General features: G+C 44.0%; 1 protein-coding gene across 5 annotated transcripts in view; it reads left to right on the top strand.

Moving 5' to 3' along the window:
* Window positions 1-13476, top strand: part of DCLK1 (doublecortin like kinase 1) — a gene marked incomplete at both ends in the record, with an annotated part of 337256 nt that overhangs the window by 252430 nt on the left and 71350 nt on the right. For 4 of the 5 annotated variants that reach the window (XM_080799561.1, XM_080799562.1, XM_080799563.1 and 1 more), the window contains 2 exons: window positions 9008-9026; window positions 9947-10041. In XM_080799561.1, coding sequence (XP_080655687.1) covers window positions 9008-9026; window positions 9947-10041 — 114 coding nt within the window. Of the gene's footprint in view, window positions 1-9007; window positions 9027-9946; window positions 10042-13476 lie in introns of those variants that run through there. The other variant, XM_080799560.1, reaches the window with a different exon arrangement.

The following is a 13476-nucleotide window of genomic DNA, read 5'->3' on the forward strand; positions in this document are numbered from 1 at the left end:
CTGTTGAATTATTATTAATCTCCTTCACAGAGAGAGTCTGAAAAGGCAATTGAAACTCGAAGAAAAAGAGAAACCAGGAGCCTTATAACAATGAGCCCCCAGACAATTGAATGCGGTTATCACTAAGGAATGGGAAAAGTGGTTTTTAGTTGCTTCTTAAAGAAACAAGAATATATAAAAGTACCATAAAGAGTGTTTAATATGGGTTGAATCTTTATTCATGTGTGTTTATCTTTGGAACACAGACGTCTCCTAAAATGTGTAATTTAAAAGTGAAATTCTTTTAAACAAATTCCTTTATCTGCACAAGGAAGTTAAAATGAAATATCTCCAAAATAAAAGTATACTATGCACTAATTTTATTTCAATAAAAACGGATGTTTAGTTTTGCTTTATATTGGTTTCTTAATATTAAAGATAAATATTAAAAGTAAAGAAAACTACATTTACCTACCTTGAATTTTCATTATGGCGGTCCTCCTTAAAACTTACAGATTTCGGGGCGCCTGGGTGGCTCAGTGGGTTAAAGCCTCTGCCTTCAGCTCAGGTCATGATCCTGGGGTCCTGGGATCGAGCCCCACATCGAGCCCCACATCGGGCTCTCTGCTCAGCAGGGAGCCTGCTTCCCCTTCTCTCTCTCTGCCTGCCTCTCTGTCTACTTGTAATCTCTGTCTGTCAAATAAATAAGTAAAATCTTAAAAAAAAAAAAAACTTACAGATTTCAAAATTTTGACCTCCTCATGGATCACTTGTAAGGACCTTGGGGTTTTATGTTTGCTTTAGAATTTTTATTTCCATTTAAACAGATGGTTACCTTTTTATCATAAAATAACACCTCTTTAGATTCTCTGTAAAGCCAATGGCAAACATAATGGAGCCCCAGTGGGTGCCATCAATTCAAGCACAAGCTGATGGACTTTCTTGCCCTTTACAAGTTTGTCGTCTAAGGCAGGAACCCTCCTGCAACAACCATTCATTCATCCAATATGCACTGAGATTCCACCATTGACCAGCAGTGCTGGGTGTTCGAGATACAAGAGTAAACGTATGATGGAGGGAAAAGTTGAGTGACTTAGTTAATGACCTTCTACCATGACTGAAGCACCATTCTGTTCTCCCCGGGCTTCACACTTGTATATGACTCTGGAAATCCTGAAGTTTTCTTATTTATGATATTCAGATTTTCCTTTTTTACAGTTATATAAAAATATTTTATGCAACATATGTAGATAAGACAGGAATCAAAGCTGGGGAAGCAAAGAGAATTTTAATCAGCTTTCTAGTCCAATATGTCAACTTTTTTTGATTTGTATCAAACACCTTCAAAGGCAGATTGCTAACTATTATTTTTTGTTAGCTCAGTCCTTTCCTACAATGTAGATTTCAGCCTTATACATTCTATGGAGGATCTTTGCTGTTTTAGGGTTCTGAGGGAATTCTTGAAAACCAAATGCACCAAGAAGATCAAGGGGGTTGATGAGTCATCTCTTGTGTTTTTAGAATTTTCTCTTGCATGTAAAGCTCAGTCCTCCTTCCATTCTCTTTCCCTGCACCTATCAATTCCTGCTAGTGCTCACCCTCAGCTGGTGAATGTCTCCAAAGGTACTCTTCAAAGCTTTGAACCATTATCTTGACCCACCCTCTGTAGGGGGCAGGCAGCAGCCTATATCAGTTACCTTTATGAACTCCTCACTGGAAAAGCCCCATATTAATTAAATGAATATTTCCTGAACATCCGTTATGTTCCAGGTGTGTATTTGGTCCCAAGGATACAAAGATGATTAAACCACTGTTCTTGTCTTCACGTTGCTTATACTCTGGCCTTCAAGTTGGGAGATAAACATATATATATACACCACTTAACTGTAATAGTGTAGAAAGGGCCATGACAGCCCAGAGGAGGAAAGGGTTAGGTCTCATTCATGGGGTCAGGGAAAACTTCCAAGAGAAAAGGACTTAACAAATTGAAGAATCCTGCCAGGATGGCATCACCACTTGAAGAAACAATGTGAGGTAAGGCCCAAAGGCATGAAAGTGTATGGCGTACTTAAGGAACAGTGGCTACTCTGATAAAAACAGATGATAGATTGGAAGAAAGGATTGGAGAAGATGGTGGTAGCCACGTTGGTTGTGGATTGCATGGGCTCATGAAGGTGTGTTTTGTTGTAGATATTAGGGGATGAATGAGAATTTTAGTAAGACCATGATTTGATTTTTATTTGAATTTTAGAAACAGTGGTACAGTAGTAGAGAGAATGGCTACACAGGGGGCCAAGGGTCATGGAAGGCTCCGTGAGGCCGCTGCAGTTATCCTGGAAAGAAATTGTCAGGCTGGAATTTAAACAGCAATGTTGGGAATGGGGTAGACTTTGAAAAGGAAATGAATCAGGGATTTAACTGGACATGAGGCCAGAAGAGGAGAAAGGAATCAGCGCTGAGGAGCAGGTTTGAGCATTGAGGCAGAGTGGTGGGTGAGTCCATTTCAGATGTGTCGAGTGTGAGTTGTTTTGGAAACATCAGTAGGCAATTAGGAATAAGGAGCTATGTTTGAGTCAGATTTGAACCAATGATAGACATTTGGGAGATTGTGGCATATAGTAATGAGTTAAATACCAGAAATGCAGGATGCCTCTCCCTCCATTCCAATGAAAGGTTCGTAGAGTAAGGATGGACACGGAAGCATGGTGACCATCTGCAATTATAAGAGCACATTGGAAGAGACAGGAGAACCTTAACAGAGCAGTGACAGAAGGCACAGGGCAGAAAGTTTCAAGATGAAGGGAGAGGCCAGAAATGATGTTAAGTCTAGTAACATGAGAACTAAGAGGTGGTCATAGGACTTGGCAACGAGGACATCACAGGTGACCCAGGAAAGATCCATTTTAGTGGGCAAACCCATATGGCAGTGGAGGATCCTCCAGGCATGTTGTCCCTGGTGGGGGAGAGGGGGTCACTATAGAATTGCTCCAGGTCTGAATCCCAGGCTCAGCTATAAGGGCAGGCCATCCTGTAGTACCCAGTAGGGTGGGGGCAGAGCACCCACTTGGGGACCAGAGGAGCTGAGAGCCCATCAGTCCCAGGACCCTTATCCACCTTGATCTAAGGTGCCCTTACACACCTAGTTCCTTCAAAATAACCACAGCCTGTTCTGGGATCCCAGCTGATGCATTTTCCTAATTTTAATTTGTATTATTTTAATGATTCATTTATTTATTTTAGAGAGAGAGCATGCATGAGTAGGGAGAGGGGCAAAGGGAGAGAGAGAGAGAGAGAGAGAGAGAATGAGAAGCAGACTCTCCACTGGGCACAGAGCCTGATGCAGGGCTCCATTCCATGACCTTGAGATCATGACCTGAGCTGAAATCACAAGCCAGACGCTCAAGCTACTGAGCCACCCAGGTGCCCCACATTTTCATAGTTTTAAATCAGAGGTCTCCCAGGGATCCTATTTTATTGCTGAATTAAATTTTTCCCCTTTTTCTCTGAAATCCTCGTCAACTCCTTTCCCCCCTCCCCTTCTGTATTCAGTTTGTCATTAGTCTTCCTGGCTTCCCCTTTGCAGTGCTGTCCTAGGGCTCCAACTTCTCATAGGCTACAGAAACTGCTTGCTAGGTGGCCTCCTCCCTGCTTTTTTCCTCTGTCCTTTACATCTGCTTTGCACACTGATGTCAGACTCATTGCCATGACTTAGTGTCTGCCCAAGAAAGTCCAAACTCCTTATTCTCATAGGAAGAACTTTCTTGATTTGGCCACAGTCTTTTCCAGCTCTATCTCCCCCTTTTCCTCTGGATGTAAGCTTCATCCTGTGAGCTAATTTACATTGCTACCAGATACCCCTTGGGCTTTTGTACTTGGCACCTTTCAGAATATGAGGAGCCTTTTTCTGCGCCTTCAGCTGTCCAAAGGGCACACACCCAGTTGGCCCAGATGATTTCCATTGAACGTCCCCTGATCACCTTGCTGTTTAGGTTCTTCTCCACCTGTGACATCTGTGACAATTGATTTGGCTCCTAGTCTGTAGGTGACATATCATATCACCCTCCTAGGTATAAGGTTTCTGAGAACAGGAGTTCTTTACACACTCTATGTTCTGTAGTGCTTCCAAGTTCACAGTAAGTACCAGTTAAATTGACCAGATGAGTGAATTGAGAAGTACTAGGATCTGTTCAAGTTGCCTAGGTTTCCTGGTGTTCAAGGGCCTTTTTACAAATATTTGTTAAAAAAAAAAAATTAATTCATAGGGACGCCTGTGTGGCTCAGTCAGTTAAGGAGCTGCCTTTGGCTCAGGTTATGATCCTAAGGTCCTGGGATCAAGTCCTACATCAGGCTCCTTGTTCAGAGGGACCCTGCTTCTCCCTCTGCCTGCCACTCCCCCTGTCTGTGCTATCTCTCTCTCTGTCTCTTTGATTAAAAAAAATAATAATAATTCATAGAGCCAAGTCACTTCCCATATCTCCACTGTTTCTGTGGACTCCCCAATTCCCATTATTCTCAGCAGACAGTCCATTTGAATTGGACCCATTGTTTCAGTTTAAGAAGGAAATGTAGGGGCGCCTGGGAGGTACAGTTGGTTAAGTGACTGACTCTTAGTGTCAGCTCAGGTTGTGATCTTGGGTCATGAGATCGAGCCGCAGGCTGGGCTCTGTGCTCAGTGCAGAGTCTGCATAAGACCTTCTCTCTCTCTCTCTCTCTCTCTCCCCCTCTGCCCCACCCAAATAAAGAAATACATCTTTAAAAAAAAAAAAAAGGAAATGTAGATAAACAGAGAAATTCAGAGATCCACCTCACCTGTGGGTTGAGCATCTATGAAGATAGAATTAGGAAAAAGCATCTTTCCCCAAGAGTCCCCCAACCCTCTACCCCATGAGATAGTTGTCTGTTTTCTCTTGGCCTTACTTGACCCCATCTGCCTTTTGTTTCTTTTTCTTCTTCTCAATAATGTGGCAAGCAATGGACAAGGGCTGGGGGAAAAGATCTTAGAGTATCTATAGCCTCCTCCATGATCAGGGAATAAGAGAAAGTCTAAGGCAAGTAGTCACATCCCTGAATCCCTGCCCCCTAGATCCACAGCCAGACCCCCTGTGCTGCAAGGGCAGCAGCACAAATACACGAGCCGCCTTACATGCAGAAAGGAGGTAGGGGAAGAACAAGGTAGATGTTCGTGTCTAAAAAGTGACCTTGTAGGGGCGCCTGGGTGGCTCAGTGGGTTAAAGCCTCTGCCTTCGGCTCAGGTCATGATCCCAGGGTCCTGGAATCGAGCCCCGCATCGGGCTTTCTGCTCAGCAGGGAGCCTGCTTCCCTTCCTCTCTCTCTGCCTGCCTCTCTGGTACTTGTGATCTCTGTCTGTCAAATAAGTAAATAAAATCTTAAAAAAAAATAAAAATAAAAAGTGACCTTGTAATTAGGTAATCTTGCTTGGAGATTGCTGGGATTTCAGAACCAGTTTGAGACATTTAAATATTTAGCTTCCACATGTGGTCTGAGACTTTTAAGACCAAAACTGTAAAGAGAGGAAACTCTTTAAGTTCACAAAGACATTACTAAATTAATATACATATGGGTCTAGTCATTTAAAAGGAACAATGAATTAGTAAAAATAAACCGAGTGTTTCTGAATTCTAGAGATTTTTTTTTTAAGTAACTTCCTATTCAATAAGTTTTGGGAGTCAGGGGCCAAGAAACAGAGTTGGACACATAGTAAGTGTGTGGTGCACACTGTGTGTGCTGACTGATTGATTATAGGGCCCCGAATTATGGCTTCGGCGAGTAAAATAGAGTAGGATCATCTCTCTGAAATGATAAAGGGAAAGGTATGGCTGGATCCTTTGGGAGGAGTAACATCCAGTGACCAATTCATGCTGTTGTGTCCCGATGGGCTCAGGTTGATGACCCAGTTGGACAAAAGGCAGGGGCACAAACTAGGGCTTTTCGTACAAAGCTCTTTGGAACCAGTTACATGATTGATCGTCATGGGATCTGTGAATAACCCAGCCTAAAGCTTAGCCCTTCTCATTCAGGACGTAACGAGAAGAGTAAGGGATACAGGACTAAAGGAAAATGAATCCAGATATATCCTTAGACCTGCTTGGCCACTTAAAAACAACCACACTGAGTTGACGTTTTACCCCTTTGAAATACAGAATCCTTTAATAAAGGAATACTTAACTCTGTAAAGTAATGCCATTTGTTTCTTGAATTTTAATAAGTTCTACTAAATAGGTGGCAAAGCCGTCTCTGTTGGCATTCGGACACTTTGGGTAGTACGGGATGAAAAACAACTGAACTCAATACATGTGTCAGCCGTACTTATGAAATAAAATTATGTATTCCGGCAGTGATTCAACAGTAAGGTGTGTGGGAGTGTCTGGATGTCAAGAACCGTTTTTAAGAGGTTGCAGATGCTTTTTAGATGGCCAAGAGGAAGAGTCTGAATAGAAACTCTGACCCTAATACAGGCCGTTCCGACTTTGAAGCAGGTTGTGTTCCAAGACCGGTTGATCGTAAATGGCTTGTTTGGCACTTGAGCTTCCTCTCTCTGGAGAGAGGGCAACAGAAGGAGAAGCCCTGAGTCCAGGGACTTTAGAAGAAGGAGGCGTCCCAGTGAGAGAGAAGAAAACCCAGAGGTCCTTAGCCCTGAAGACGGGGGACAAAAGTTCTAGACACAACCTGATGTGTCAGGACAGGCCACTCCTGGGGAAAGTGTGCAGTTCTTTGAGAAGATATAAATGAGATCTTTCCAAACGTTCATCTTCGGGCAAGTTACTGCATTGAAAACAGGACAAGTTCTACGAACCTCCCCTGCACGATTGATGTCACATAAGTTATTTCAGTCTGACATGTCCAAATTCTCTGTGTCCTTCCCAATTTTCTCCCTCTCTTCTTGCCTCAATCCTCTTCAACCAATTGATCACCACGTCCTACACTTTTGAACCTCTATAATCTCTCCTGAATGTTTCCATTTCCCTCTACCCCCACGGCACTACCCTCGACCCAGCCACACTGTCCCTACGACCATGGGACACTTAAATGTGCCATACTCCCTCCTGCCTAGACATTCTCCTTAGGGATAGCCCCCAGCCCGTTTATTAACCTCCTCTAATCCATTCTTGACAGGCAAGAGCTCTTGAGAGCTCTTAAAAATACAAATCTAATCTCCCGGCTCCTGCTTAAAATCATTCAAGAGGGTGTCATTGCCCTTTGGATAAGAATCAAACATGAATTTTAAAGCCCTGCATTATGGGACCCCTACCAACTCCTTCACCTTCATTAGTAAGCTTCTTTCCCTCCTGCTCCATTTCCCCGCTAGGCCAACTTCTTTAGGTCTTTTCAGTGCACCACACTCCTCCCTCCCCCGGACCAGGCCACAAAACAGTCCCTGGCCTTGGAACACTTCTCCTTCATTGTGCCCCGCCCTCTTTCACCTGCAAAATCCTACTAATACTTAGCTTGGGTTTCCTTACCCTCTCTATCGGGTGTAGGGCGACTTTGACCCCATTGTTTGTTAGGATTTCAGAGGCAACACCCAAAACCTCCCCCCTCAAAATACTTTATTGTGGTTACTAGCTCTGTTTTCTGATTTCCCTGCAGACTAGCAGGCTGGCGCCTTAGGAAATGTGGTGGTGAGGAGTGCCAATTCTGGGTTGTGTTGGTTATATTTGGGGCTCTGTCCCCATATTTGTTGGTCAAATTGCTTACCATTTTATGCCTCAGTTTCCTCTTCGCTAAAAAGAATAGTGCCCGCCTCATACTTACTGTGTTAAATGAGCTAATGTATACACATATGCTTGTAAGTGCACTCGTAAAAGGCTTGCTTAATTAAGTGCATTTACTGCTGCATAGAAAATAAGTCTTTGATAAATTGAGATGCACACAGAACAGGTACTTAACCAAATGCAAACATGTTGCAGTTTTGTTTTGCTTTTGGAAAAGGCTGAGGCTGTCATCCTGGAAGCCACTTTCTCTTTTTCTTCATTTCTCATTAGCTTTATAAAATCTGTGAATCAAAAGTAAAAAATGTTAATACTCTGCTTGCTTCCCCATTTGCTCTTTAACCACCCCCCCCCCCCCAGTCTGGGTTACCTTTAGGTGTGATGTAGAGATGTAAAGTGGAGAAGTGGACAAAGAAAATCTGACTTTCACAGAACCTGCCTTTCTGTCAACTCAGAGGGATCTCTTGCCTTGTTAGTTGTAAATTCTGCCCAGGCCCAAGGGTCCTCAGTCCTTGCCCTGCAGAGGCCGAAGGCTGGAAGTCCGGTATGAGCAGGCCTGAGCACCCTGTTCTTTAAACAGAGACAGGGCGGTAGAATGCAAGCAAATTAAAGCCTTCTCAGTGCCTCCCTGCCCTGCTCCCCCCCCCCCCAATTTGTTGTTTGTTGTTGTTTTGAAGGGGTTGCTAAATACACTTCAAAGGGAAAAGGACACATGAGAGCAGCATGGGGTATGTGACATTTTGAAAAGGTCTTTAGAGGAGATGACAAAACAAGGAGCTTCCCCCCTCTCTTGGGCACTAAGTTTTTGTGCAAACTTTGTGAAAACCCAATAAATACTGTACTGGGCCACTGATGGTGTGCGGGTGTCCTTATCACCCAGGTAGTCACCAGGTCTTAGAAGTTATTGTCATTTTGATTTTTGGATGAGTCACTGGGCCTCTTGCCCCCCAGGCACTTCATTCTGATTCGGAGCCAAAGACGGAGAGCTCCAGCTTCCGAGAATCCGTGGTGTCGGGGGTGGGGGCTGCCGGTGGCTCGTCTGTGGCATGAGGCTTAATTGACACCTTTGATGTAGCCTAAGACAGAACCCGCACCTCCCACTGCTGCTTGGAAGACGTCAGCCTTACGCAGAAAAGGCATCTGCTGATGAATCCTGCATCTCATTCAGCCTGCTCTGGGAGCAGCCTTAGCCGTCCTTAACTAATCCAACTGCCTCCCCGTTCCGCGGGCGCTCGGCTTAGTGCTGAGAAGGGATCTCGCCTCTTGCTCTTGCCAGGTTAAACCCTAAGACTGTGTCCATGTTAGAACTCATAGAAGGTAAGTTCAATGCATTCTTGCTCTCCTTCATGGAAAAAGGTTTCTCGTGCACCCTCAACAGTGTGTGTGTGGCTCGTGGCTAATAATTCTCCTTCGTTGACTGTGGATATAAAACGTGAAAATGTTGTCCTGTGTATGGGTGACAGAGTGGCAACCTTATTTAGCTTTAAAAAGCCATGTCTCGGGAGTGTGTTATCAGTTCCTAGCGGTGATGGGACTCAGAGAAGAGAATTGCTTACTTGAGTTCTGTGGCTTTGACGGCATTTAGTGATCATGTTGTATAAAAGTCTGGAGAGTCCGGGAGAATTCCGGTGATTTAAACCTATCAGAAAGCAGCTTTTCTTTTCAGGAGCAATGAAGACAGACTGTAAGGAGTTCCTGAGTGTCTGTAACAATTAGTTTGTCCCGTTGAAGGCAGGTCCTTCAGAGTTAGGCCGGAGGGGTATATAGGGCACAACTGGATACGGGAGCTTCTAGAAGTAAGTTCTTAACTGTAAAAAGAAAGGGTCTTTTTTTTTAACAAGGCACTAGGAAAATCACTTGTGAGCTTTTCTAATATTTACACCTACTGGGTGGTGCTGGGAAACTAAACTACAGAATTAAGGGTGAATCCCACTGAAAATGTCTCAGGACCTTAACTACATCTATCGGTGCAGTTAATAAATTCATCGGGAAAGTTGTCCCGAGTACGTGTTTAAGCATTTTTGTGTAACCTGATGCTATAATGAGCACAGGATTAGCAAAACCATGAGTTTCTGAAGAAGATTGTTCCCGGAAGCTGTTTTTCAGGAGGACAGATAGAAAGGTGTCTGGAATTTTAGCAAATGTCCCTCTATAATTGCTTGTTTCTCGGGGAAGACGATTTGTCATGAAAAATTTTTAACAAGCCGTTTTTTCTCTCTGTGATTCTTCACTTCTAGTTAATGGAACCCCTGGTAGTCAGCTGTCTACTCCACGCTCGGGCAAGTCGCCCAGCCCATCACCCACCAGCCCCGGAAGCCTACGGAAGCAGAGGGTAAGGAACTAAGCAAGCTCTTTGTTTAAGACCTGCCTGAGCTTCCGTGCAGAATGACACAGGGGCCAGCTCCCAAGAGCCCTGCTTGTCTCTAAGTCATAACCAGGTGAGGGCGGGCGGTGACCAGTGGCAGGTCACTTACGGTGACTGTGGTTTCTCTTAGCCAGAACTCGGGGTTTTTATTTTCTCTCCATGTGTCCGTCGCTTAAGTCTGTGAAAGCCAACAGTTGTTGCCTCACTTTACAACACCCCACCTCTTTTTGTCCTGAATGGGCAAAGACGTTATGGGCACTGGTTTGCAAGCTTCCTTAGTTGTGATGAGTTTCATCAGACCTCATCGCTGACGATTAGCCTTCCTGAAGAATAAAAAGGAAAAAAGTGTCATTTTGGAGAAGGGGGCCATGGTGGGGAATTGCTTTCTGGCACAGAATGGTGGTCCAGAGTGGCTTAGGGTCCATGTCTCAGGGGGATGGGTACAGATGACATGTGTTTTTGTGAATGAAACCCTCATCAAGCGCCTTCTCTTTCATCACTTATTTATTTATTTATTTATTCGCTTCTTGTGTAATGTTAGAGAAGTTGACTGAGCTTGGAGACCAAAGTCCAAAAGTTACTGGAAAGAGTGTTCGTTCCTCCATGCCCAGGGATGGGGAAGAACTACAGTTCTTATCCCCTCGCAGCCTGCACTGTGTGTCTTCTCCAGTAATACCGTGGCGGGAATAAAAGGGCTGGGAAGGTGCTGAGGAGAGGAAGTTGCAGAGGAGGGAACGGAGGGCCTTTTATTGTCCTGATCTCACGAGCAAGGTGGGGAGGAACACATGCTCTTGGGAGGTTTTCTGATGGCGCTTGCTGAACATTTTAATATGAAAGGGCTCCTCGGAGGCTTCTGAACCCAGAGACTGGATTCTTAGTTTGCTTTCTTTTATTACGTGCTTTAAATGAAACTTCTAAGTTCATAACTTTAAACTGTATCTAAGATGGAAGCTCTTCCCTTCAAGCCTCCCGCAAGCTTGCGTCCACGTGCGGCCGTCTAAAAGCAGGGGCAGGGGACTCTGTCGGACCCCGGTCCCTTTGGCGCCTGGCCCACCAAGTGGCAGGTTGTGCTGTCTTTCTTCACAAAACCTCCTGGCCTCAGGTGTCGAGGGTTTAGATGATCTGTTGAGGCCTGAGCTTTGGCACCGGGTCCTTCACTAAATGGCTGTTACCTTCGATAAGTCTGTGATCCTCTCCGAGTCTCGGTTAGAAAAACAAAATGAGAAAGAGGCTCTTTCCAGATAGAAAACGCAATTCTTCCATTCCATCTGAATGTTTTCACTATGAGTTTGTTGTTGGCCACAGTCTGGTTTGGCGTTTGAAAGTACAAGAATCATTAGTGAACCGCTAAAAGAAGAACTGGCAGAATTCATGGATGTCCCTAAGCGTCTACGCTTGAGTGGAGGAAGGGGGAGGAGGGTATTCTTTTCTAGTAAATGTTACCCCGCAAGGCCCCCTTCTGTAGGGGCAGACATATACAGCACAGGTCGTGCTCTTCCCGAGAATAGTCTCTCTTTTGAAGTGTCTGCTTTAGTACACCTGGCATACTAATCCCTCTCCATCCTTGGAGCAAATGAAACTCAGATTCAGGATCAAGTTCATGTTTAGTTGCTGAAACTAAGTTATGGTGACTGAGAGTCCTTGCCATGGATTTGAGCTTCTCTCCCTGCTTGCTGATTGTGGAGACCTCAATCGTGGGGATACAAATCGTGCTTTGCCCAACTGTCCCTGTGTTTTGCAGAATGAGGCTAGAGTTTACTACTTCTGCCCTAGGTACTCTTGGCGTCACTATGATTTGGTCCAGATGAGGCAGGAAATTTCTCTCCAGTGACTAGCAGCTGTGTGGCCAGTGGCTTCTATAACTAACATTGCTAGCACTTGGGAAATGATCATAAGGGGTGGTTCTCTTGTAGCTTCTTCACTGTGTCATTTAAACTACCAGTGCAAGCATCTACTTAAGAGGGAAAAATAATCCCATTTGTTTCAGGGAGACAAAGGGTTGATCCTCATCTGAAAACATTTATTGAGCACATGTTGTAAGCAGAGCATTGGATAATTCAGAGGTGGTTCAGTTTCCAGGCTTTTAAATTTAGGCCATAAATGAACATCCTCCATCCATGTACCATGTCAATGCGCAGAGACATTCCCAGCTGCTTTAGCAAGAGAAGCTTTCATCTTGGTGTGGAGGCAACTACATCAAATAACCCCGCCCAGTTAAAATGGGCCTAGAATATCCCTAAAAACTGATCCTGTTTCAAATTTGGTTAATGTTCTTCTCAAATGGTTGGCTATACTCCTATGCAGGAAATACTGAAATAAGTGAAAGATGGCAAGTGCTAAAAGAAGAGACTTCAAAGAATAAATTAACTCTTTTTATTGCAAATTGGAAAACAGTAGCTAGTTCTATTTTTTCTTCTGTGTTGCCTAGCAACATGGCCAGGAAAATGAGTTGGCTGTGCACCTCCCAACACACACACACACACACACACACACACACACACACACTCTCTCTCTCTTACACTGCCTACTTCGCTTTAAAAAATAAGAATGTATTTTTTAATTTTTAAAGGGCTATCAAGACATTTGATCACTTTATTCACAATTAAGAAGAAACTATTTTATCTATGTTAATTATGATGACTTAATCAGCTTTTTTTTTCCTTCCTTCAAAATCGTATTTTTATGTTACAGCTTTGGGGATTTTAGAGTAGTCATATACAATAAGAGTCTGCAGGCCAGAAATTTTTCTTCATAAAAGCATTGGTGGCAATGTACCAAACAACCTCCCTATTTTTCCAAAACACTGTTATTTAAATTGCTGTCTAGAAGCATTTAACTGGTCACAGAAGCAGATCTTAGAGGATCTTTTCCATCCATGAATGTTCTCGTGTCTTATTTCTTAATACATCAGGAAGAAATGTGGTGTGGTGTGTAGGTTGAATGAAGCTCCCCATTATACTCCCACATGGCTGACTTGTGTAGATTATCTGATCAGTCAGATGATGTGAGGAGTGGGTGGTACAAAATAGAAAAGAAGCCAGGATTCTAGACCGTCTGCAGATCTGAGCTGGTTGCCTGGCTACCAACTGAGAGATCTCCTAGCTGAAAGGGGTGGAGGGAGGAAAAAGGGAGGTGATTGGTAAGTGGTTGGAGAACCGGAAGAACATTGAGAAGGGAAGGCGAGGTCAAGCTTGCATTTTTTCTGTCTTCCAAATATAAAATTTTGGAGAGGCAGTTTTTACTGGGTTAATGTTAATGCGCAAGGCAAACGAACACTTGGGTTACTGCTCTGTGACCAGAATTGGCTGAATGCCTTCTGGGGTTCCTGACAGATTATTCTGTGAGGTAAGCACACTCCTCTTCCCCCTGCAATGGGAAGAAAATGTTCAAGGAAGAATTGCC

The sequence above is a fragment of the Martes martes genome, assembly GCF_963455335.1.
Source record: "Martes martes genome assembly, chromosome: 3".
Classification (NCBI taxonomy): Eukaryota; Metazoa; Chordata; class Mammalia; order Carnivora; family Mustelidae; genus Martes; species Martes martes.